The sequence below is a fragment of the Gymnodraco acuticeps genome, unplaced genomic scaffold (genome assembly GCF_902827175.1).
Source record: "Gymnodraco acuticeps unplaced genomic scaffold, fGymAcu1.1, whole genome shotgun sequence".
NCBI classification, from domain to species: Eukaryota; Metazoa; Chordata; class Actinopteri; order Perciformes; family Bathydraconidae; genus Gymnodraco; species Gymnodraco acuticeps.
In genome coordinates, this window is record NW_022989799.1 from 4946787 (window position 1) to 4973559 (window position 26773).

General features: G+C 40.9%; 1 protein-coding gene across 3 annotated transcripts in view; it reads left to right on the top strand.

The window, feature by feature from the left end:
- Window positions 1-26773, top strand: part of LOC117551206 (regulator of microtubule dynamics protein 2) — a 42346-nt gene extending 15573 nt beyond the window's left edge. For all 3 annotated transcript variants that reach the window (XM_034223971.1, XM_034223961.1, XM_034223981.1), the window contains exons 3-11: window positions 1108-1288; window positions 2150-2252; window positions 5137-5197; window positions 20177-20252; window positions 20778-20855; window positions 24076-24174; window positions 25996-26049; window positions 26139-26219; window positions 26605-26773. In XM_034223971.1, coding sequence (XP_034079862.1) covers window positions 1108-1288; window positions 2150-2252; window positions 5137-5197; window positions 20177-20252; window positions 20778-20855; window positions 24076-24174; window positions 25996-26049; window positions 26139-26219; window positions 26605-26658 — 787 coding nt within the window. In that variant the 3' untranslated portion in view covers window positions 26659-26773. The remainder of the gene's footprint in view (window positions 1-1107; window positions 1289-2149; window positions 2253-5136; window positions 5198-20176; window positions 20253-20777; window positions 20856-24075; window positions 24175-25995; window positions 26050-26138; window positions 26220-26604) is intronic.

Genomic DNA, 26773 nt, shown 5'->3' on the forward strand with positions numbered 1-26773 from the left:
CTGCATGATGTTACAATACTTAATGATGGTCCTATTTAAGGTATATTGAAGATAAATCCCGGTTCGCTTTAGGATGAGCATACTTTGTGACTTGAATGCAACATGTTAGTGCAGAATTCCTTCATCTCTGCGCACCATGTCGGAGGAATTTCCTATGTTGAATTTAGTGCGATATGCTTGAAAGTCCCTGTGTTGACTGAAGAACATTTTTACAGCTTAAATGCCCTGCTGATACTCCTGTAATCATGGCACTCAGGGTTGAAAGTGTGTGTTGTGGGGTGGAGTCGGGGAGCAGCCTCTGGCACGAGGCACCTGTTGGGTCCGCGGTGTTTCTGTCTGTGGCCCGCTCCGACACATCCCTCCAGTACCATGGCTCGCAGCCCAACATATTCCCTTTAACCACCAATGACGCACATGCAGCTGCTGCCAACACTTAATAGAGGCTTTTCATATTTTCACCCTTGTTTATGTCTTTCATTTTTACCTGTTCCATTAATATAGCAGTTAACTGCTGCTTTTTAAGTGTTAGCTCAGGGTGTTTGTACATGCTTACAGTGTTTGAAAGGGCACCATTAAACATATAATGCCTGTGTTGCGTGCCACACTCCGACAAACAAGCCTCCCTGTGTTCCCTGAAAAGCCTTTGGGTATCAACCTTAAGACGTCAATAGTTTCTTAACAGTTAGTATTATAAACAATTAAGGGACTCACTTATGTAAACAGACAATGATGCTATTTGTCATGCACAAACAGCCTGTGAAGATTGATTCAAATCAGTACCTGTCAGAAATCGGCTTGTAAAAACGCTTGAGGCAGGGTTTTGATTGATCTGGAAAAAACTCCTTAGCTGAGGGGTTTTTATTCCACCTCACAAGTTGAAGATGGAACTCAGGCCATTATCTTCTGACTAAAGGGTGCTGGCATCATTGACGCTGTTTATTCATGCTACCTGAAGATGCTCTCATGTTGCTGATAGCAGGATGGAGACAGCCTGGCTCAGTGTTACGTGTTATTGAGTTCATTTAACTGCAGATGCTTACTGCAAACTGAAGGTACACCTTTCCATTTCCTGACACGTGGTCATCTGTGTTTGTTTTATGCTTTCAGGTATATGACCGCACTGACAGACTCTGATGAAGAAGAAGAGCCCAGTGATGCAGAACAGAGCGATGAAGAACAACCCGTAGACACGCTCCGTGTTCTTCTGGAGAGGATCGAGCTTTTGCACCAGGGTACAGACTCTGAAAAAAGAGAAAGTCTACAACTCCTTCTGGAGAACAGGGATGAGGTTTGTTAAAGTTGATGCTGAGTCCTGCATACATTTCATATACAGATGTATTTGTAGCTAAATAGAGTGGTGCAGTGAGGACGGTTTTTTTTGTAGATCAACCCAGAAGTTTGCATTGCAAGGGTTCCTTCAACAGAATGTCAATGGGATTTTTCAATTGGCTTTTAGGATATTGCTTTTTAAGATAGGATCTGTGACAAACACACGTTTATAATACTTTTGTTTAGCAGAATAGTCTCCACATATTAATGTCACTTTATGATTTTGAAGTTTAAATGTAGTCGCCAGAATTAAAGCTACCTGCTATAAACAAACTACATCATGTACGCATGACTGATCACCTCCATTGCTAAGATAAAGTCAGTTAATGTTAACATGATGACGTTTACTGGTCTCATTTAGACAACCACTGTATTTCATATACAAGCTTTGGAAACTCACAAGTCGGGTATTTACTGGAGTTTCCTATGTCGTACAACAACATTTGACCATTTCCTAGCTCTTATTAATCCCAGAACTCATTCATTCAAGATCATTTTTACTTTGAGGCAAGGGATCTGGAAGTATTTAAGTATTGATAATGAATATCCGCGTTTTAGGACCCATTCGTACTCCACTATATGTACTGATAGTCACATTTCTTAATGATTCTTGATTTTTTTTTTTTAAGAAAAGAAAATCGTAAACTTGTGTTTACCAAACAACAGTTTTTTATTTTTAGTCCTAACATAAATCACATTGAACAACTATTGACTTCAAGACCAGGAGCCAGGAAGTTGTTAAATGCTAACTCATATCTGGGTTTTAGGACTCATTCCTGCACCACAACAGTGTGTATAACACTTTGATGTTCTTCTGCAGTTTGGACAGAACTCATTATTTCTCTGGCGGCTGATCCGAGCGTACTGTGATGTCCATGATATCAGCTCCACTCTGGAGGAGAAGAAGACCCATGCAGAAACTGGTAATCTACTGAACCATGTGATGCACCTCATTCACCAAGCATACCACTCTAGATTGGAGTTACTATAACATCATGACCATAGCTGGTGTATGCTGTATTTCATCTGGTTCATGCAAAAATAATGCAAATCTATATTCCTCCAGTCAGTTAATTTGAGTAGTTGACCTACAATGAATTGTTAGAAACAATAACTTGGATCAGATGAGACATTTGCAGTAATTCCAGAAACATCTTTGGTTGTAAATCAAAGCCAGTGGTCCTCATGCAGCAACATTCTCTTATTTGTACTTATATAAAGTCAAATCCAGCTGCACCAAACATCCAAATCTCTTCTTACCCAGGTGTTACCAATGATGACTCTCACATGATCATACATTGAAGTTGTGTGTGGCTAGTTGTTTATTATTGCCATAGGTAATGCCCCCCTAAACAATTACAATGAATAGGGACAGGTGTTGTGGTGCCTGCAAATATTCTGGCACATGCGTTGGAATTTGAAAAAAAACAAACCAATAAATGGCTTTGAGAAGAAAGAATTCAGCAGTAGTGATCTCACTTTACTGTAAGAAAACAAAACGTTGATAACATGGGATTTTCCAGAGCGTCAGTACTAGCCTTACAGGAAAATCAAATGATGTCATATGTAAACTATTAAAAAACTGAACTCACGCAATAACTTCCTGCAAGGTTTTTATAGTGTTGATTGAGATCACTGAACCAATAGTTTTTTCCTACCCCATGAATGTAATAATCCAATCTTTACAGTAACTCTATAGAGATATAAGAATCTAAATATGGTGATATGATATTGAAGCATGTCATATGGGGTACTAGCCTAAAGCCCCTGTCACACTGTCCCGAAATTGACACCCGATGGACACACGATAAAGGAAATGTTCAAATTCGGCTCTGATCGTAACAACATGGCGCCATTCGTGAGGGTATCTAAGCCATCGTATGACCGTCGGTGGAGTTTCTCAGGCTCCGGCAGCAACTTCGTGAGCGGCAACTTCGTAAGGCACTCGTGAGGGCATCTTGTCAAATCGTGTCATCTTCGTGTTATCATCGGTGCATTCACCCTCACTCTGATCGGGGCGAATGCCCGATGGCACCGATGATAACACGATGCCCTCACGATGGCCTTACGAAGGGCAAAATTGACACACGAATTCAACACGAAAATGAACCTTCGCAAGGTCCTTCGGCAATTTTTTGGTATGCCAAAGATTTTGCCTCCGCTCACGAAGTTGCTGCCGGAGCCTGAGAAACTCCACCGGCGGTCATACGATGGCTTAAGATGCCCTCACGAATGGCCCGATGTTGCTACGATCACAGCTGAATTTGAACATTTCCTTTATCCTGTGTCCATCTGGTTGTTTTATTGCACAACAAAATCGTGTAAATATATTATGTAAATAACCCAATTTATGTTCTGTGAAACTAAAAAGGATATAATATATTATTTTGAAGGCGAGTTGACAGAAAGTTGTTGTTGCTATGGAAACAACATGACGGAGAAAACTTAATATTTTCTACATATAAAGACGAATAAAGTAAAGAACAAAGTCTGAAAATATCAGTACAGTATCATAGTACTGTAACATAATTGTTTTTGTTACTTTCGTTGCAGTTGTATGTCTTAAATGTAATGTAAATGTTGCCTTCGTGCGAAATTCACAATTCCATATTCGTGTGTCCATCGGGTGTCAACTTCGGGACAGTGTGACAGGGGCTTTAAGGAGTGTAAGTGTTACAGTGATGTTACGGAAGTTAACAAAGGAATCCAATGGAGGCAAGAACCTATAGAACACACTACAGGAAAGGGAAAACCCAAAAACCATAATAGGGCCTCTTTAAACATTTGGAAAATGTATTATTTGTTGCTATTCACATTGTAGCACAATGCATACAGTTGATTGAATATGCATCTGTCATGGCTGAAAATGTATACTCTACAGACAGCCTAGGCTTAAGTTGCCTTTACATGATATGCAATAATTGTTTTGCTCACCTCCAGGTTTTGCACAGAGCCTTGCTGTGAAAACGGCTAGTCAAGTTTTGTTTCTATGGTTATACTCCTTGCTAGCTTGCACCACTTCATACAACTGTCATCTGATTGATTAAGCTTTGAAAGGTCAGTGGTAAACAAGGTCAAAGATGAAATCATTTTTGAACTTTTAGGGCAGCGCTCGGCAACAATTTGCATGACACAGAGGATCTCTCCATAGGAACACAACGGTAACGTTAGCAAAGAGCTGTTTCACCGCGTTTCATGTGAATGCAGCTTGACATACAAGTGAAGGAAATTGCTATACACAATGCATCTTCCAGAAACTTAAATAGGTTATGCACTCAACATGATCTCCCAAAGGCTCTTTAAAAACAGAGTAGGACTTTCCAGGTTTGTCTTGTATTACACTAAGACTTTGTTCCGTATACCATTGTGCTTTTTACTTTGATCTCAAACATAGGCTGTTTTGTTATTCTGCTAAAGTTCAGACTGGACTGACTTGTTTCTCTGTAAATCTTTATCACCAATGTGCCTCTAATCAGAGCTGGCCAGGTGCTTCCTGTCACACCTTTGTCCAAGTTAGAGAAGGGGATATTTAAAGCATCAGCTAATCATATTTGACATTCACTGAGATATTAATAGAGCTGCTAGAATGTTCGACTTTCCACTGAGTGGTGAAGGATTTAAAACAGAGCTCTATTCTTGGACGTATCACTTTTGTTTTCATTGCTTTAATCCAGTGCCCGGCCTTTATTAACGTACATCCTGTTTTCTTTTCTCAGTAATAAAAAACCCTCTTGTGTCATTTGAGAATGCTGGTTTTGTTTTGGAGCATCTTCATCTAAAGTATCCCGATCTCTTCTTTCCTCTTAGGGAAGAGAGTTGGTGAGGAGGCAGTGTCCCTGAACCCTACATGTGCTGAAAGTCATCAGTGGTACGTTTGACTTGTTTCCTTCCTTTACACATTCAAAAGCTACTTTTTGTTCCGTTCAATAAAGTCTTTAGAGCTGCAGTTTCAAAGGCTAATCAATCAACAACACTTGATACAGTTTGATGGCATGTGACTTGCTTTCATTGAGCGTGGTTGGATCCAAAGTGTTTCAGTTAATTCTACGAGACAGATGAAAGCATAAACACAGGTACTTTCCCCAGATGAGAGGTGATGAGGGGGCTGTGCTTTTGAGTGACGTCTCGGGCCCCGGAGCTGCCATTCCTCTGTGTTTACTCAGGCACTTCTTTGGTTAGTTTAGCAAGAACTTCTTAGAAAAAAACACCGGGGTAAAACACAGACTGAATTTAATGTGAGTATTGTCAGTTTACCAAACGAGCAACCTCAGGGATTTTAGCCTTTGCAGATGTTTTACATGCACAAAAACCTATAGAACACACTACAGGGAAGGGAAAACTACCAAGAGCATAATAGGGCATCAAACGAGATAATAAAGCTGGTTATGCATTAGGGCGGGACTAGCTTGTGATTAGCAGGTTGATGCCATGTTTTGCTCGTGTTTGGTTAATCACATTATTCCACAGTAACTCTGGAATAGTACTGCAGTTGCTGTTCTATATTGGTGGTGAGAGGATGAGCTGCACATATTTAGTGCCAGGGATAACGCTGGTGATACTTGTGGTGTGATGAGGTGGATTTGTGTGTCACAACATTTGTCTGAATTTCATGTTTTGCGTTCTTGGCTGTGGTCTATTGTTTGACAAATAAATACATTTAAAAAAACAAGGCAACTAAGTGGACATTTCAGTATGACTAATAATTCTCCCTCTGAATGGTCCTTAGTATAACATTAAGTTCAGGGGAAGTCTGTTGCCGTAGGTGATTCTCAGACAAAAGGAAATTGGGAGAACCTCACCCCCCTCCGCCCTGCCTACTTCCCCTGTTGCCCTGTTACTCAGGGAAAAATCCCCTTGCTTTTAATTAGTTGTGCAGAGTGAGCCTGATGGCATGGATCCCGTTTGTATTTGTGAAGGCCCCAGTGGTGCATTCCTCATCTGGAACACCGCTCATGTCAAAACTTGACTCCTGATCATACATGGCATCCATGGCTGGAGTGGAGAGATGCCGATTGCACCAGATGATGCAGCTCTGAGATAAGCTTGCAAATGTTGAGATTTGAAACCAACTGCAAAGTCTTCTTAACACAGCTACAACAAAAAGATACAAAGCTGTGTGTGTGTGTGTGTGTGTGTGTGTGTGTGTGTGTGTGTGTGTGTGTGTGTGTGTGTGTGTGTGTGTGTGTGTGTGTGTGTGTGTGTGTGTGTGTGTGTGTGTGTGTGTGTGTTGTGTGTTGTGTGTGTGTGTGTGTGTGTGTGTGTGTGTGTGTGTGTGTGTGTGTGTGTGTGTGTGTGTGTGTGTGTGTGTGTGTGTTGTGTGTGTGTGTGTGTGTGTGTTGTGTGTGTGTGTGTGTGTGTGTGTGTGTGTGTGTGTGTGTGTGTGTGTGTGTGTGTGTGTGTGTGTGTGGTGTGTGTGTGTGTGTGGTAGAAAGCAGATCCTAAATGCCTGCTTTAGCCAGCAGCCCAGTTTGCTGCGTTCGTTAGGGAATAATTAGCATTAGCTCATGCACATACCGCAGCACCCGAGACGTCAAGTGGAATAGAAGGCTGTGTTTGTTTAGTTAATTAAGAGCAACAGCTTTAAAAAAAAAAAACGTAATGCCTAATCCTATATCCACCAATGGAATGTGTAAGATTCTTAAACCAAACAGTTACGCTGTCTAAATTGAATGGACAGGGCAAAGTAGGTAAAGCTGCACATTGAGAAGGGAGGAGGCAGGGAGTGGGGACGGTGCCAGGCAGTGTTGCAAGGAAGTTTATGTGTGAGGTAACTGTTTACTTAGTGTACCGATGCCGTGAGAAAACTTGTCACCTGTGTTCCTGAATGCTACCTGACTTGTCACGATTTGGCAGAGTTGTTTAGACGAGCTGCCACTCACTTCCTACAATTCCACTCAAACTGCTTTACATAACCCAAGTGAATGGGTGGCTTTTTGAACCTTTGCATTGCGTTTTACAAGGATTAAAGTCTATTAAAGTGTTGGAAGGGGTCCAAAATGAATGCAGATTTCTTTTTTTCCTTTTTTCATTCGAAAGATCTACAACTGATTTGCAATTGATAAGTTATTGCATTTCGTTTTTTATGTCTGTATCTCGAAATAACAAATGTTGTTTTAAGAGACATAGACCTAAGCCCATTATGTTTTATTTATGGAAATGTATTTACTTGTTTAACTCATTAAAATACTACTTTAATTTTAAGTAGTAACAAATGTTTTTTATATCAAGACAATGACATCATTTATTTAAGATCACAAGAAATCATATAAATGTTTGTTTTCACAGGAAAATGGAGAAAATTAAATGTTTTAGTCATTGCAGTTTGTCGTTTTTTGACACCCTCACGGCCCGTCCACACAGCGGCGTGCGTTGAAGCTTCCAACGCTTCTGCCCATTCACTTTGAATGGGGTGACGTCATTTTTAGCCGAACTGCATTTTGGGAAGCGACGTGGAGCGTTGCTGGCGTTGCTCGCCTCAAAAGTTGAGCAATGTTCAACTTTTGACGCCTCGACGGAGGCGTCAGCCAATCGAATCATATGCCAGTACAAGCTCTAGCCAATCAAACCGTGTGCTTGTGTGTCTGGGGCGGGAGATTCATGTGATTGGTTGTTGGTCAAGTGTCAGACACGCCCGCCGGCAAGCGTCAACGCACGCCGCTGTGTGGACGGGCCGTAACTCTGTTGTTACCATATTTCATTTATGGAAAGTGCTTTAGTCATTTGTATTTATATACAGTAAAAAAAGAAATGATATCCTGTAAACAGCAGTGACCTGATGTGTAGTCATTCTTTGATTTTTGAGTGACATGTTAGCAGGAAGGGTGAGGAGGATCATCTCAACAAACCTGCTTTGTTGTATCTTTAGCTTGCACGAAAACCCACAGATGTGAGTGAATCGCTGTGCCACTGTGAGAGGTGGTAATGGACCACTTTAGGACCTGTGTCCCCCAAAACCAAAACCTAAGAAAGCTTGTCCTCCCTTCAATAGCTTCTCCTACATTTCAATGACACAAGCAGTGTATACTTTGCACTTGTTTGTAACCCATAATTAAATGCGCGTTGGTGAAATTAGCTTTAGACTCGATTGTCTTGTTTGGGTAGACGGAGCAGGTTCAGCGTGGCCTTCTGGTCCTTTGAAGTACCTTCCTTTATGGGAAGTGCTCCTGCAATAACCAGCCTTTGTATTGGGACTTACATCTGTAAACATAGCCTTTACAGTCCATGAAAGAATCGGGGGTGGACAAGAAGATGGTTGATCAACCATTATAACTTGTATTATAATTATTTCAGTAGTGGTAGTAGTAGCATGCCATTCTTTGCTAGTTAGCACCATAGACTTTGATGCTTTGTATCAAATAAGGTACTCCTTAAACTAGTTTTGAGTGCATCCCAATGTCATTACTGATGCTTAATATGGCAAAATGCAGTGCACTGTGTATACCCTGATAGTGGACTCATAACCGTTTAAAAAGTTAAGTGTGGTACGCTGGATGTGGGTTTCTTTCACTAGTTATTCACTAAGTAACGTACCACTAGACCGGACAACCTAGAGTAGACCATACGCTTGTTATTGACCTGTCAATCATAAGCGTGCCCCCCCCCCCCCCCCTAAAGCATACGTGCTCATTTTGTTTGCAAAGCACCAAGTTAATGCCCATATTGAAGATACAAAAAACTGTTGATGTGCAGGTTCAAGTTTCAAAATGATTCAAAAGCCTCGCACAGTCAAGCGTGCATCCTTCCTCAGCCTGTACTTTGGTCGTTTGAGGAGCGGAAGTTATGAAGGATTGTCCCTACAACAGTCATCTCTTCACAATAAATGACACGTACTTTTTCACTCTGTCAAACACCATCTCTGAACTTTTCCCTGGAGAAGTGGATGAGGACTCCTTTGAAGTTGTGTTGAGGCAGTCAAAGAGCACCAATGAAACAAATCAGTATCTCCATAGCTTTGCACACTTTATGCGTTTTCTTGCAACTTAAAAAAAAAATACTCCATCAATAGACTCATGCAAATAATACTACGCAAGCTCACGGCGTACCTCCTAACTCCCCAGAAGAAGCTTATATTAGCGAATAAGCAAAATGTGCCAAACATGTTGTACCTACAAAAAGAGCAGGAATGTCCCCACAGGCTTCCAAAGAGGGAGACATTCTTAATTTCATTGCTCAACAAAGATCTTAAGTGATCTTCCTCACATATATACAGTGGGGCAAAAAAGTATTTAGTTAGCCACCAATTGTGCAAGTTCTCCCACTTAAAAAGATGAGAGAGGCCTGTAATTTTCATCCTAGGTACACTTCAACTATGAGAGACAGAATGAGAAAAATAAATCCAGAAAATCACATTGTAGGATTTTTAATGAATTAATTGGTAAATTCCTCGGTAAAATAAGTATTTGGTCACCTACAAACAAACAAGATTTCTGGCTCTCACAGACCTGTAACTTCTTCTTTAAGAGCCTCCTCTGTCCTCCACTTCGTTAACTGTATTAATGGCACCTGTTTGAACTCGTTATCAGTATAAAAGACACCTGTCCACAACCTCAAACAGTCACACTCCAAACTCCACTATGGCCAAGACCAAAGAGCTGTCAAAGGACACCAGAAACAAAATTGTAGACCTGCACCAGGCTGGGAAGACTGAATCTGCAATAGGTAAGCAGCTTGGTGTGAAGAAATCAACTGTGGGAGCAATTATTAGAAAATGGAAGACATACAAGACCACTGATAATCTCCCTCGATCTGGGGCTCCACGCAAGATCTCACCCCGTGGGGCTCAAAATGATCACAAGAACGGTGAGCAAAAATCCCAGAACCACACGGGGGGACCTAGTCAATGACCTGCAGAGAGCTGGGACCAAAGTAACAAAGGCTACCATCAGTAACACACTACGCCGCCAGCGACTCAAATCCTGCAGTGCCAGACGTGTCCCCCTGCTTAAGCCAGTACATGTCCAGGCCCGTCTGAAGTTTGCTAGAGAGCATTTAGATGATCCAGAAGAGGATTGGGAGAATGTCATATGGTCAGATGAAATCAAAATAGAACTTTTTGGTAAAAACTCAACTAGACGTGTTTGGAGGAGAAAGAATGCTGAGTTGCATCCAAAGAACACCATACCTACTGTGAAACATGGGGGTGGGAACATCATGCTTTGGGGCTGTTTTTCTGCAAAGGGACCAGGACGACTGATCCGTGTAAAGCAGGAGTGTCCAACCTTTTTTGAACCGAGAGCTACTTTTAAAGTTGCCAGTCTGCCGAGATCTACCAGTCCAAATAGAGAGGCATAACCATTACTGACAGCCTACTACCAGGTAAATACACACTTCTACTTGTATAAAACTGACCTTCGTACGGTTAATACTTCATAAAATACTGCAGATCCTTTATCTTACCTCTTTCTAATCTACACACATACAAGTATTTAACTGAAGTTACACAACAGTGTTGTTGATACAGAGTTGGAGTTTATTCACACGTCACACTACAGTGGGTAATGTTTTCAAGAAACATTGAACAGTGCTGCCACATATGACACAGGAAAAAAAGGAAAGACTCTGAACCCTTTCTTTGCCATTATATAAAAATAGTGTTGCTACAAAAGTATAAATTAGGCTTACTAATAAGACAACTCAGATCTGAAGCTACACAGGAATCTGCTGCCAAAGTGCAATAAAAAAGACAACATTAATAGAATCAAACCCTCTTTTTGTTGCATTTTAGTAGAGTATAAAAATAAATCCCTGTAAAATAGGATGCAAGCAACACTAGTTTCTTAACCTGAATTGATAATAGACTATAATCAATTTAAGTTTGCATTCTTATACAATTTTGTACAATAATTATAATGAGTAAGTTCAAACAAACTAAAACTTACAGCTGATTAATAACGGTATCTAACTTGAGTTTTTATTATATCAAAAACATGTTGAAATGCTTCTGTTATTTTTAGTGTCCCCCAAAAGCGCGTCGGCAGCCTCCAGGAATGCTTCTTTCACAACTCTTTGAAAGACTTCATGTGTTTCTCAAGAACGTGACTGACACGATAAGATGCTATGGTAGCAGCCTTGCTCTTGTTGTTGGGCCTGGTGAAAATGGACTGCCGTGCATTTAGCTGTCCGTTCAGGCCCCTCCCCTTTTGGGAGCGTAGGGCAGAATTAGGAGGGAATTCCGTCTCGTAGCGTTTGTGCACTGTTTTGAAATGCCGCTCCTAAATTACCCTTCTTCGATAAAGCCACGCTCGCATTGCAGATGAGACAGATGGACTTTGAATTGGAATAGATACAAAAATAATCATCCTCCCACTCAGAGTGAACATTTTATATTTTGGGCTTTTTTGCTTCTGCCATAATTGCGGTCTTGTGTGTGTGCGGACTGTCACTCCTGTTGACACGGACAACCTCAGCTAACTAGTGCCCACTGCCCACCAGCCACGCCCCTGACACATGGGATCACGCCGGCCAATCACAAAGCTTTGATGCGTTCAAGTGCATTATTCTGGCACAGGAAGATTTTGTTATAGGACATTAACGATAAAACAGAATATTGTTGTTATTTTTTTAGACACATCTCGCGATCGACTGGGAATCTCCCCGCGATCAACCGGTCGATCGCGATCGACTGGTTGGACAACCCTGGTGTAAAGGAAAGAATGAATGGGGCCATGTATCGTGAGATTTTGAGTGACAACCTCCTTCCATCAGCAAGGGCATTGAAGATGAAACGGGGCTGGGTCTTTCAGCATGACAATGATCCCAAACACACCGCCCAGGCAACGAAGGAGTGGCTTCGTAAGAAGCATTTCAAGGTCCTGGAGTGGCCTAGCCAGTCTCCAGATCTCAACACCATATAAAATCTTTGGAGAGAGTTGAAAGTCCGTGTTGCCCAGTGACAGCCCCAAAACATCACTGCTCTAGAGGAGATCTGCATGGAGGAATGGGCCAAAATACCAGCAACAGTGTGTGAAAATCTTGTCTGCCCATTCACTTTGAATGGGGTGACGTCACGTTGCCTCGCTTTTCGCCGAACTGAATTGTGGGTAGCATAGCGGTCCGTCTCCGCCGGAGTAGCCAGCGCCAGCCAATCAAATCCCGTTTCGGAAAATCTGACAGCTCAAGCCGTAGCCAATCAAACCGCGTCTAAGCTGGGAGAGATATCCCGCCGTTCATTTCTATATTTCAAAAAAAGATGGAGGAGAAACTAATTATCGCCGTAGCAAATCACCCGGTTTTGTATGACCAGACCCTCTTCACCTACCGGGATACAAACCGGAGGAACCAGGCATGGAGGGAGGTGGCAGAGACAGTGGGTGAAACTGGTAGGTTTTCGCCTGTTTGGGGAGTTTATATATATATATTGCTCGCATAAAATCCCCGGGGGTTTTTGCTTTGTATGTCGGGGGCGGGAGATTCATGTGATTGGTTGTTGGTCGCGTTGCTCAAATAAAATCCCCAAGCTTCAGACACGCCCAGCTCCAAGCTTTTTTTGAAGCTGTATTGTGGACGCTCCGTTACAGAAAACGTTTGACCTCTGTCATTGCCAACAAAGGGTATATAACAAAGTATTGAGAGGAACTTTTGTTATTGACCAAATACTTATTTTCCACCATAATTTGCAAATAAATTCTTTAAAAATCAGACAAAGTGATTTTCTGGATTTTTTTTTTTCTCATTTTGTCTCTCATAGTTGAGGTATACCTAGGATGACAATTACAGGCCTCTCTCATCTTTTTAAGTGGGAGAACTTGCACAATTGGTGGCTGACTAAATACTTTTTTGCCCCACTGTACATGAAACTAAAAAGTGTTTCACTATATGATGTCGGAACGACGCTTTAATCCATCATCGTGTCTTCTTTTGCATTTAATTCTGCATTCCTCAAAGAATTTCTAATAATCCCATAACAACTTGATGGAAACGAACAATCATTTTTATTTATGTTTTGCAAATTCCTCATACCTTATGGATGGAAACCTGGCAGTTGTCACCTCCTACTTTGTTCTAATTCTCTGTGCATTTTAGAGCACACACCTCTAAATCTGTCCTCATGTTACATTCTTCAAAAGCACTCCAGTTATGTGTAGCCATTGCGTCTGCCGTAGAGCTTTCTAGTAAACCACAAAGAGAGCTGATATGTAGACTAAAGTGGGATATAATGTAAGATGTGTTTTGCCTATTGGCCTATGAATGTGTACGAGTGAAGTTAAGCTTGCATTGGGTTACATTGGAAATGGCTTTCGTGACAGTGAGTGTCAGAAGCCTGTTTGTATAATCTCAGCAGTATTGCTGGCTTTGTTTATAGGTTCGTTTTCAATGATCCCACCGTGTGAATTCAGCCCCTGTAAATCCCCGGCTATAGGGCCCCTCTGATGGTACAAAGGCCCTGTGGATTAAGCAGGGAGCCTGTTGAAGTGCCAGTCAGAGGGGGGCCAGAATGGGCTCACTTTGACCTCTATGAGAAGACAACTTTAATTTCAAACACGCGCCTCTGTTTGCCGCGGTCATCTTTAGCGGCAGCATTGTGCTTTGTTCCCAGTTGCCGTGGAAACCCTGTGTTTGCGTAAACTTCACTGTACTCTGGAACACACAGTTGCAAATTACACACCTCCCAAGCAAAGAAAACACCGACAGCTCATTCTGTCATTCTGCGCACTGCAGACATTGTCTCACGCATGTTGTCCTCGAATTCCTCGAGTTCCTGTTCCTGTTTCTGTACAAGTTTTAGCCTGGGGTATTGCCTGACCCTCTCTTTCTTTGAATGAGGTCTCTATGTTTGGATTTGAAGGGCTGAAATCAATCTGCTGTTTCCGCCAAGCAGCTGACACTTAGGCCCTTCTTTTCTTTGCCCAGTAGAGTGGGGGATTTCACTGAGCCGCGCTAAAACCCGGACTAACCTTGCGCAATTAGCACTCCTGTCCTCTTCTCATCTTCACGCTGACATGTTTCCCTGTCGCCCATTTTCCCCCCCTCCTCCTCCTCCTCCTCTTCATATTTCCTTTTCTAGCCCTAAGACAGTCGGGGAAAGATAATATTTCAACTCTGAAGAACAGGATAAACAATCGCAGGTCGGCCCCTGAGGCAAGATACGCCTCTCTACACCTTCACATCCTCTCTGCCTATGTTCTCACTCCCCTTACTTCTCTACGCCCCCAGAAGTCTGCTTCTGTTACACAATGACAAAAGACGTATTGCATAACACCAAAAACAACACACCTCACCTTCTGCACGGTGCGGACATTTTGCCCTTTCATTTTAAGATTTTGGAAACGATATAGATAGAAGACCTTTGTGCACAAAAAGCACGTCTACAGTTTTATTTTTCCTTATCGTTTTATTTTATTAGTTTATTTTGCTTATTTAGTTTACTGCTTTTATTTATTGTTCATTGGATTCTTAGCTATTTTTGGGTCACTAAAAAAGATTGAACTGTTAACTGTACAAAATGCTATGTAAATATTATGCGACTCCAAATAAATAATAATAAAGATATATTAAAGACCTTAGTCAAATGCAAAATGTTATTTAAAATGTAGTAATCAGGTGTAAACCAGCAGTTCCTGGTTCATTTTCTGCACAGCAGATATTAAGTCAACGGGGATGGATTTGCTCAAAGCCTTAACATCCAGCAGTCTGTTTTCATTGGAAGCTAGGAAGCATAACTGCAGACAGATAGCATCTCTGATGTTGTGGAGCTCCCAACTCATAGAGTGCCAACCAGTGGCAGCATGGCCGCACCCTGCGCTTCCTTGAGAAAACAAACACATCCTTTTTGTTCCAATTCCACACAATTCATCAGCATATGTTTTCTTTGGAGAGTATATTTTGGGGTCTTAGAAGTTATGTGGTTGGTATTTGTTGTTGTTAATTTAACACCGCTCACAGTAAGTAGGAGCAGTGACAGTAAGGTGTGTTGATGATCATTTAACATTTTGATTACGTAGCTATTGGAACATTGTCAACTGAAGTCAAATGGCTAAGTCTTTTTTTCTTTTCAGTAAAAACCTGCTAAAAATGCAGCATGCAGTCTTTTCTCTGTGGTTCAATCTATCAACATGCTGTGCCTGATCACAATTCAAAGACCAAACCAGAAAGAGTGTGGACAGCATAGGAGAACGTAGCTCACTGATACACCCATTCACCCATACCAGACATTTCAGCACACACACGCACAGTCGCAGATTCCATCTACCATCACCACCATCATGTCAGATGACACTGCTAGATGACCTTTAGGCACGCTGATCCTTTATATAAAAGGTATTTGTGTCGCTCTGTGGTGTTGGACAGAGTACCAGCAGGATTAAATCAGCCTTGCAGAGAAAATACTTTGATCAGCTCTCTCCGTTCTTCTCCAAAACGTCATGCTGACTTACACATCCCCAGATGAAATAGCTCTTTGTTTCCCTTCCACCTGCCCACTGGTCCAAGTCGGTGTAATAATTAGTGGGCAAAGGACTAAGGTGATGCAGCTTATCTCTGCTGACGGAGAAGGGTTGAGTGTTGGTGCTTTTTCATTCCTTTTGGTGTCTCATTGTTAGTGACCCAGAAAAAAGGTGGTGTGACTGGAAGTACATTTCTCTCCAGCACTCCCAACTCCGCAAAACTTCACTGCTTGACTTTTATACTGTAGTAAATCAGGACTGGGAGTCCAAAACCTTGAGTCTGTGTACAATTTACACTGACCTACAGGTACCGTATTAACGTAGAGTTCCAAGGTAACTTAAATCAATCAATCAATCAATCAATGTTTATTTATATAGCCCAATATCACAAATGTTACATTTGTCTCAGTGGACTTCACAGTTTGTACAGAATATCAGTATGACAATACGACACCCTCTGTCCTTAGACCCTTACATCGTACAAGGAAAAACTTCCGGAGAAAACCCACAGTTTAAAGGGGAACATGGGAGAAACCTCAGGGAGAGCAACAGAGGAGGGATCCCTCTCCCAGGACGGACAGACGTGCAATAGATGCCGTGTGTAAATCAAAAAGATAATACATTTACAGCATAGGTAGTCCAAATGTTTGGAAATGCATGTGTCTATAATAAGAAGATGAATCCACGAGGATGTCAACAATCCTGTGGGAGCCATCAGGGAAGTAGTATGATGAAAGTCAGGCAGGACCACAGTGACAGGTTCAGCCACGACTCGAAGTCCAGGACTCAGATCAGGTCTCAGGATCAACCACGACTCAGGATCCCGGCTTATATAGACACCAAAAAGAAATTTGGGGGAAGCTGGGTTATTCGGAACATGAGTACACAGGTACAGACAGACAGAAAGACGAAGTAAGGTGTCCCCCGACAGTCTAAGCCTATAGCAGCAAAACTAGGGGCTGAATCTAATCAGCCCTACTGTAACTATAAGCTTTATCAAAAAGGAAGGTCTTAAGCGCACTCTTAAAAACGGATAGGGTGTCTGCCGCCCGAACACAAACTGGAAGCTGATTCCACAAATGTGGAGCTTGATAAGAAAAGGCTCTGGCTCCCATTGTACTTTTAGAGACTCTAGGAACAACCAACAACCTTGCATTCTTGGAACGCAATGCCCTAGTAGGACAGTAGGGTATAATGAGTTCTTTAAGGTAAGATGGCGCCTGCCCATTAAGGGCTTTGTAGGCGAGAAGAAGAATTTTAAATGATATCCTATGTTCTATAGCCGTGTTTCTCAAACCTTTTCATTCCAAAGACCACTTAACCAATAAAAAAACACTCGCGGACCACCTAACTCCACAAATATCAAAAAACACATCGTTTTTCTAGAACGGATTACAAATCGCCTGAAAATGGTACAAACATATGGCAACATGGGTAATGAAGGTGTTGCGCTGGGAAACTTAACCTCGCTCCATTGCGGAGATATTCCCGCGAGAGTGCGGAAAACTGAAATTTATTTATTTATTTCAAATGTGAAATGTTACCAATATACTCACGGACCACTAGGGGTCGCTCATGGACCACCAGTGGTCCGCGGACCACACTTTGAGAAGCACTGTGGGAGCCAGTGTAAGGCAGCCAGAACAGGAGTAATGTGGTCCCTTTTCCTAACTCTGGTTAGTACACGAGCCGCAGCATGTTGAATCAGCTGAAGCGACTTGACTGACTTCTTGGTACACCCTGATAATAAGGAGTTACAATAATCCAGCCTTGAAGTAACAAATGCATGGACTAGTTTCTCTGCATCGTTTTGAGGCAAGATATGCCTGATTTTTGCAATGTTACGTAGATGAAAGAAGGCGGTCCTTCGAATTGATTTTATGTGGGCGTTAAAGGATAAATCCTGATCAAATATAACACCAAGATTCCTTACAGTCTCACTGGAGGCCAAATTAATGCCATCCATAGTTAGTATATCTTTAGATAGTTTGTTTCGTAGAGTCTTTGGGCCGAGTACAATAACTTCAACAAAAAAAATTGAAGGTCATCCACGTTTTTAAGTCCTTGAAGTAGTCTTGAATTTTATATTATATTGGTTTCAGGCTTGATGGATAAATATAACTTTGGTTTGCGTGGAAGATTCATCGTTGACACACACAAACTGAGAGCGTTCAGATAGATAGGACCTAAACCAGCCTAAAGCAGTTCCGTTTATGCCAACTAAGTGCTCTAGTCTTTGCAATAGGATATCATCGTCGATAGTATCAAATGCAGCACTGAGATCGAGCAAAACAAGAATAGAGACATGTCCTTTGTCTGAGGCTATGAGAAGGTCATTTGTGACTTTAACCAGAGCTGTCTCTGTGCTATGATGTGTTCTCGCTTACACTTATTGTGCCGCATTTGTGCTTCAGATGAGGAGGTGAGGCCCCCCTTATACACTTTTTTTAGTATAATTGTATAAATTGGAAGGCTAATTAGGTAATCAGCTCGCCGGTGATTTGCAGCTGGCGCGGTTGACCGTGCATACGTGGTGAACTGCGTGTTATAAAATATGAGATTTCATGCTGGCTTACCTGTATGTCAATCAAGTGGCAAATGCCGGATGGATGATAGGCTAACTTTTTAAAAAACTTTTTTAACATTTCAATGCCATGCGATCTACCCACACTACCTTCGACGTATTGGGCACCCCTGGTTTAGAGGAAAGAATCATTGAATTCAATTGTTCAAGATTAATGGCTGAAAAGCATTCTAGTTTACTATCTAGTGTAATATTATAACTTACGTTTCCGGGAGCTGTTGATAACACTATACTGGTCAAAGGCAAGAGGTCATTAATTTTGTTTCTAAGAGTAACAATTTTATCATTAAAAAAGCACATAAAATCATTACTACTGAGTGCTATGGGAATAGAAGGCTCAATAGAGCTGTGGCTTTCTGTCAGCCTGGCTACAGTGCTGAAAATAAATCTTGCATTATTCTTATTCTCATCTATTAATGAAGAGTAGTAGGCTGCTCTCGCTTTAAAAAAGCCTTGCAGAGAGTCATTACTGTCTTTTGCTATCTTCTACAAGCTTTCAGTCCAGAGAATTCCACTAAGTTCTCAAGTCCGCCTGCATTATAATGATGAGGTGAAGATGGAGGTGATCTTGTCAAGTGTGGTCAAAGATTCAAATTTCCTGAGCAACCGGTTGACTTGATTGTGTGATGTTGTTGAAGTGTAAGACACTGGACTCTTAAGGCTCGGCTCTAAAAATGCATTATCCAATAATCCAGCTTTTTATTTTAATAACCTGACATATGTTTTAAATATGTATATGATAGTCTGCATTTAATCAGTAATATAAAAATGACCCTCTTGTCATATCATAGTTTCATATCATGTATTTTTGTCAGCAGAATTAACTCTTCACAAGACTTTTTCTTTTTTTTTCTAGAGGGAGCTGGGAATAATTTAAGTAGAGCGGAAGCAGAGTGAACCAACAGCTTATATATGAACATTTTCTACTGATTGTTCTTGGGAACCTTCTCACTGTTGGCACTTGCCTGTACTGAGCAACCACCAACACCCACAGAGCTCCAGAGAGCTGTAGATCAGAGCAGGAGAGTGGGTGTCATCAGATCTGTGCACCGGAGCAACAACAACAACAACACCATCACCCTAGAAATGTTCCTGACCCAAAGTATATTTTGGTTGTTTCATAAATTAATCTGCTGTATAACTACAAGGGATATTTGCTAACGTAAACCCTCGGTTGGGTAAACACATTCTGACAATCCTCGCTTAAAAGTATTGTTGAGTAAAAACCCTATTGTTTTCGTTTCGCATTTAATATCCCTGACCACTTCTGTATTATCATTCATCCATTTGTTAGCAAATAGCCAAACCCTTTCCAAATCTGTTGAACCATTAAACAAGCCCTTCGGTTACACCATGCTGACTCCTTCCTTGTCTCACACTTGTGAATGTATTAATCTGTGTTTTCCGATAGGGCAAAGCTCATTATTTTCAGTTTGTATAGAAAACATTAAATCGGTAATCTGTTTATTTTGAGTATTAAAGAAAGATATATTAAAACCACTCTTTGTTATGCATGTTGTACTTTTGCATTCATTAAAATTGTCTCACATATTTTTCTTGGATACATTTTTAATCTCTACTTTTTTTTTAGAAAGAGGGAGATAGAGGGGAGGACATTTCCTGATTATCCGCGGGTTTGGGAGTCGAACACGCTTACTTGGCAGCGGACACCTCTTATGCATACAACATTTGATTTTTGGGGGGAAATGCCATTTGTAGTGGTCATTGTCGTCTTGCAGCAGGAAATACGGCAGCGATTTGGTCCAGAGGATGTCAAATCTGTAAAAATGTGTTAATGAATAACCTGTTAACAATGACCCAAAGAGTATAACCTGTCGACACATTTTACAAAACTAAACGACATCATACTGTTTCTCCACAGGTACGCCATCATGTGTGGAATAATGGCAGAATATGACACAGTGCAGAACAAAATAAAGAACGGATACATCTTTAAGGTAAGTTCAATTTATATGTTGTCTCTGGAAGTGTTCTGAAACTAAATAAATACTTGCACTATTATTTGTATACTTTTTTCATATACAGTGACAGTGTATGTTGTATATAGTTTCTCCTATGTAGCGGGGAATGGCTTCTCATATAACTTAAGCCTGTAAGCCACTCCTACAGCCTTTGGTTTGCATAAGCTGGAGTGTGGAGTAACAGCACGTAGCATTTTATCTTCTGTCAGCAGCCTTCACCCTTCACAAACACTGTGTACCTGCAAAGCAGGTGAAAGAGAAAGCCATAGAAGAGGAGAGGGAAGATATGAAAGAGGGGAGAAAAAAAAGCCTGAATCACAGAGAAGAAGAATGGAGTGTGTGGTCGCTCTGCGAGATCGCGTGTGTGAGAGGTGTTTATGAAATACTTGTGGGTTGGTGAAGCAGGACAGATCAGGCCAGAACAGAAGGCAGTGGAAAAAGCAGCCGTGTCATGAATCAACAGTGAAAATCTTCTGTCTGTCTGTGTGCCTCCCCTCCCAGGATCATCTGGATAAAGCCATTGAGCTGAAGCCACAAGACCCCTTGTCCTACTACCTGCTGGGCCGCTGGTGCTACGCTGTATGTGACCCCCCCCCACCCCGACACACGCATATCTTTCACATCACTTCTCACATACACAAACAGTGGATTTATGGAGGCTGCGTGCCACTCTCCTCCCTCTGCTAAGCCACACATCATTTCCCCTCATTCTTTCCTTCTGTTTAGGTTTCCCTGATGGGTTGTTATTCTCTCGGGGATATTCATAGAAATCTGCACCAGCCATTGTTAGCATAAAATCAAAATCTGATATCTTATATGCATTCTGCTTATGTGCTTTAAGGGCTGAAACTATATTAGATCATATCACCAAAAAAAGGTTGTTTTTGTTCATTTTTGGTATATTGTGAAATCACTATTTCTGACTGTAAGCTTTTATTTATTTTTGTTTTAATTGGCATCCCATTAATAACAAGAAAAGCCTAAATGTATCATAGGGTCTGCAAAAAGTACACATTCAATTGTTAATTGAAAACACAATTTAAAATTCACACAAAGGCAAAACAGGAAACTATAAAAGATTCAAATGATCACAGTAAAACTGCAAATCACGATAACAATGAAAGCAAGGAAACTATATCTAAATAGTCAGTCAAGCATTTGATACAGCTTAAAGATAATAGCAGTACGCTTAACAACAGCAGTATATCCTATTTGAAGAGGGCCTTTGTGCCTTCAGGTTTGTCTTTGATCTCTTTTTAAAAACATATTAACTTGTTATACAGTAATTGTTATGGCAAACCATTGCATATCTCCATTCCTCTGAACATGACTGTACACGACATTAGTTTCTGAAACAGGAAGTGAAAAACAACCAGTTATGGCGATTACTAATATATGAAAATTGTTGGTGAAATGTATGGTATAGGACATTCATGAGCTATTTATCATGAAACTCAGTACCGGTTTTTAAAGTAACTGCCAGAAAGGAAGTAAGATATTACAGGGATGGCTCTGATGAAGTTATATCAAACTAATCTACACTGTTGAAGCCAGAGGAGTGAGGTACTGTGCCGATTTAGTGGAGCTATAACACCTGATATGTTCAGTTTATGGGCTGTCTCTGGTGCTCAACAATGATCTACTGTTTGTCATCAGCCAGCGGTTCTGTTTGAAAGGTCCTGTGATGCCAAAGCAACGCTACACCGGCAATTAGTAGGAGATTTAGTACGAGGCAGGAACATTACATGTCTGACCCCGTCTTACTACTGGCCATTTATATCTTCTGTGAAATTTGTCAGAAGAAAACAATGGTGTATAGAAGAAGAATTGGATGAAACCCTCTTTATTTTCATCATACATACACGCACACAGTACAGCACAGCGGAATTGGACCTTTTAATTGAACCCATCCTACCATCCCAGATTACCTCTTGGGCCCTGGTGCCGAAAACCTGCCCTTGAGCAAGGCACCGGACACTAAAAAAAACACAAAGCCGACAACCTTTTCAACAGTTGGGGTACATAGTCCCACAACGTTACCCACTGTGTTCTGGACATTCAAGAGATTACTTGAACCAAATGGAGAAAAACCCCCAAAAAGGTGTCCTGTTTACTGAATGTCAACCTTACTGCGATCAAAACTTTGCCGTTCCCCAGACATCTGTCAAATCTGGACCCGGGCTCCTGGCCAGGGTGTCCGTCTTCTGAGATAAAGTTAAAGTAGCATGATGTGAACTCGGCTCCTCTGTCTCCTCCTTGTTAAGAAAGTCCATTGCCTCTCGAGGATCCGTGAACTTCATTATTTTCCTCCTCCATGTAAAGCACATCTCAGACGTCTACGCGAGGGTAAAACGTACATCCAGATTGTGCAGCCGGCTTCTTACATCAGTAAACTATCTCTTCTTCTCTGCCGTCTCTTTAGTCATGTCGGGGGGAAATGACAACTTGCAGCTTCCCTAGATTATACCCTCCTTGTTTCTATATGCCTCCCTTGCGGTGGCCAACTCCCAATCCCGCTCGAGAAACCTAATGATGATTGGCCTGGGTGGCCGGCTTTCTTCAGGCATTGGTATTGGGGCTCGGTGCACCTGTTCCGTCCATTTCAATTGTTTCGATTGTTTTTTCTGCCAATATACTGCTCTGTACTCCAGTGCTAATGCACCAACACATTGTTTGCCGACATCCTATAAAACATTTTTGAAATGGACTGTCTTTCATAGTGTTCATCAAATGTGGGCTATGCACACACACAATGGGGTTTTACATTGATTGAATTCATAACATTTCAATGTCATGGCAGCTTTTGCACTCATGATGCATAGAGAGTACTGCTTGCAAACACGCTCATAGACTCAAGAAGCGATGGCATTTAGCCACTCGAACAGGCACTTGACTACTTTAAATGAACTTGCGTGTCAACGAAGTTGATTGTAGAATGTTCCCTTCATGTAATTGAAAAGTTGTAATTTTAAAATGAAAGGCTAATGAAGTTATTGAGAAATTGAATCAAGGGAAGTGTGTTTGTAGTGTCTTAATAGTTAATTAAACATCACCTGGAAATCTTGTTCTGGCTCCATTGGCTTTTAAGTGCTGTGCTGGTGTTCTGTTCGCTGGGATCACTGTCACAGCCCTGCTGGGTGTGGTGACAGGTGCATCAGAACAGCCAACCCCACCCAGCAAGTGGAACAGGTAGAGCATTCAATTTGACATTGTGATGTAAAAGAACACACTTTTCAAATCAACTAAAGAAAAAAGGTTTGTTTTTTCAACGCTAACCTGTAACCATGTAACCAACCAGGTCAGAAACTCCTCAATGTGCATCAACCTGATATTTTCATTATTACAATCTCGATCTTTGAGTTTTATTGATTCAAAATCATATTTTGTTATCGCGTAATTGACTTTCAAAATGACAGACACGGATTTCCTCATTTATGTTCTCCTCTTAACATTTTAAACCATATAAGTATCCTTGTATGTTAAATATAATGATGGGATGATTAAGTTATGTTATGATGATTATATTAAATGTTTGCAATATGAATATTGTACTGTGATTAAAAGTCAATAGAGTTCAATAGCTAAATAATAATATAACATATATATATTGACTATATCCAATGTTGATTTGCACATTTGATATATAATACTATAACAAAATAATCGCGATCAGATCATTTCCCCATATTTTATACTTTTTTAACTAGGGAAAAGTTTGACACTGCTATTTGGCGTTGTATCAAGTTTCTCTGAATCTAATGTGCAGAATTGTATTTGAACTTGTGGTGTTGTCTTGCAGGTGGCTCAGTTGTCGTGGATTGAGAGGAAAGTTGCTGCTACGTTATTTGGAGACCCTCCAAGTGCCACAGTGGAAGATGCACTGAATAACTTTCTTAAGGTACAGTGACACATTCCCAACACTCTCCTCCTAACATACATTGTATTAGAAATACTACATATATATATATATATATATTGGTATATTGGTTAGCCGGCCGGGGCTTTAGGGCAGGCTGTGTGTGCGTCATTCTAACTGACCAATGGTAATGTTTACATGGATTTATGAACTGCCCCTCGATTCTATTGGCTGTAACGGTTACAAAGAGATGTAAATCGCCCAATTTGACCAATGGGTTCCAGAGATATGGCCATACGTAATGCAGGTCTGACCGCCAGCTGGCGTACCATTACGCATGTGGCCAAAAGGGTATAGAGGTCATGGTGCCAAAAAGGTCAAAAACAGTTGTATTTGGATGGAATGAATACCTATAGTGATATTTCAATGAAATAAAAGGAGTTTTACAATGTGGTACCTGAGAAAGGTCAAATGGCACTGATGGTAACCAAATATACCCAAAGGTGAGTCCGCCTGGACCTGCCTGTGCTAAAACTCTCTAAAAAATGTCAAGTTTCACAAAATTAGCATCTATCCCGACACAGGGTACTTATGATATATTGTGGTTTGGATCCCTAAAGGTTCTTGGCTACTATTCCATCATTCAAGAGTGGTTTTCACTATAAATAATGTGGTTATTTTTGGCGGAGATTAGAATTTTTTTTTTTTACTATGTTCAATCTGAATTTACTTTAAAATAAAATCATCTATATTTGATTCTGACACTTCTACATCCAACTCACAGGTGTATCATTGCTTTGAGAAAAAATATTATTCACATACCCCTTTTAGTTGTGAAGATATACATTTTCGAGCCTGAGGCCTGAAAAATAGGCCCAGGGCTTAAGATAAATGCTAACCCATTCCCGGGTTATAGGACTCATTCCTACTCTACTTGTTACGGACTGATAGTCTAATTTCCCCTTGATTCGATTTGCATTCAGTTGGAATGACTGCATGGTCCCACCTGAGGCGCACTGGGCCCTGTTTGTTTAGAGTTCTCTTGAAACTTGCCTCAGGGTCTCTCCTGTACCAGGACCCAAACGCTCCTTGTTTAGAAAGCTTAATCTGTCTTCCAATATTTCAGATGTTTATATAGTGGAGAAATGGATTTTGTTTCTGGCCAAGATTCTTGTTCAGGCCTTTTCCTCATATCGTCTTGTGTGTCTCAGCCATCAATTTAAGTGGTCCCCGTTACAACATGCTGCCTGTGACCGGGGGGGGGGGGTAGGCTCAGGTTAGGCTGTCGAGCTCTAACAAATACATCCTGTAAGCCATAACCTGTGGTTATCTGTAGCTGACTAACTGTAGGAGGGCTGTTGACAGGAGAGAGAGGCAGGGGAAGGAGTGGAGCAGTGTGTTGTTGTTCTGTAGGTTGTTCTTGTAGAACTGCTGACTAGGCATGGGTCAAATCTAGTGTCTCATTTGAATCCTGGTCATTGAACTCTGCATCTAGTCCAGTTAAAATGAACATAAACAAGTAAAGGATTGTGTTATTACGTCATCAGACAGTATAGTGATGATTGAAGGGGAGATCTACAATTATGTTTTCCTTCACCAATATTAAGTATTTCAAAATGATCATATTGCTTCCGCTAAAAACAATACGTTTTCTTTTGAAAAAAGCCTTTGATTAAACTCTTTTTTTCTTTCTATTACGCCTCTTGTAGCACTTTGGGATTGCTTTTAGCAATGAAAGGTGCTTTAAAAATCAAATGTATTATTATGATTATGAAGTCAACCAATCCAAATCGAGTATCCAACAAAGCCGTGCAATTATTGTCTTTAATAACTGAAAGAAAACCATACAATGTTTTGATTCAGGTTGAAAACATCCAGCCAGGATATTCCAAAGTGAACTACGTGTTTCTAACTAAGGTCAGTACCAGAAGCTTGGAGATGAATGTTTCATTGTCTTGTTTTGAGACTACACTGAGACTAAACCATGTGTTTCTTTTCTTTGACAGTGCTACAAAGACCTGGGTCAGAGAGAAAAGGCCAGGAAGATGTGTGAAGCTGCGTGTTCCATGGATGCTGTGTCGAAAGAGGTACACACTTGAATCATGTATAAAGGGTCCAGGGTTGGATGGGGTACTTGTTTTTTAAAAGTTTGGTCTATTACTGTTTTCTGACTTATTCTATACATTTGATTTATTTTGTATTCTTTAGAGATACTCCATAGACATACAGTATATCTTCCTACTGTTTATATGTATATAATATTAATTTAAATTCTTTGTTTTATTACATTTGAACTCATGTGCAATGCTTTGTTAACATGCCACAATTTGGGTGTTGGATCAATTAACTATTTGTAATATAATCTCAACTTCATCATTATTTTGAAAGTCTATTTATGTCCATCTCACAGTCTGCAAGATAATAAACTGTTTAAGATGTTATTGTTATATTGATCATATTTCTATCCCTCAGGATGAAGATTCCCAGAAGGAGCTGGACGCGCTCCGCCCCGCGCTCGGGGTGTGACCACAGTGTGTGTGTGTGTGTGTGTGTGTGTGTGTGTGTGTGTGTGTGTGTGTGTGTGTGTGTGTGTGTGTGTGTGTGTGTGTGTGTGTGTGTGTGTGTGTGTGTGTGTGTGTGT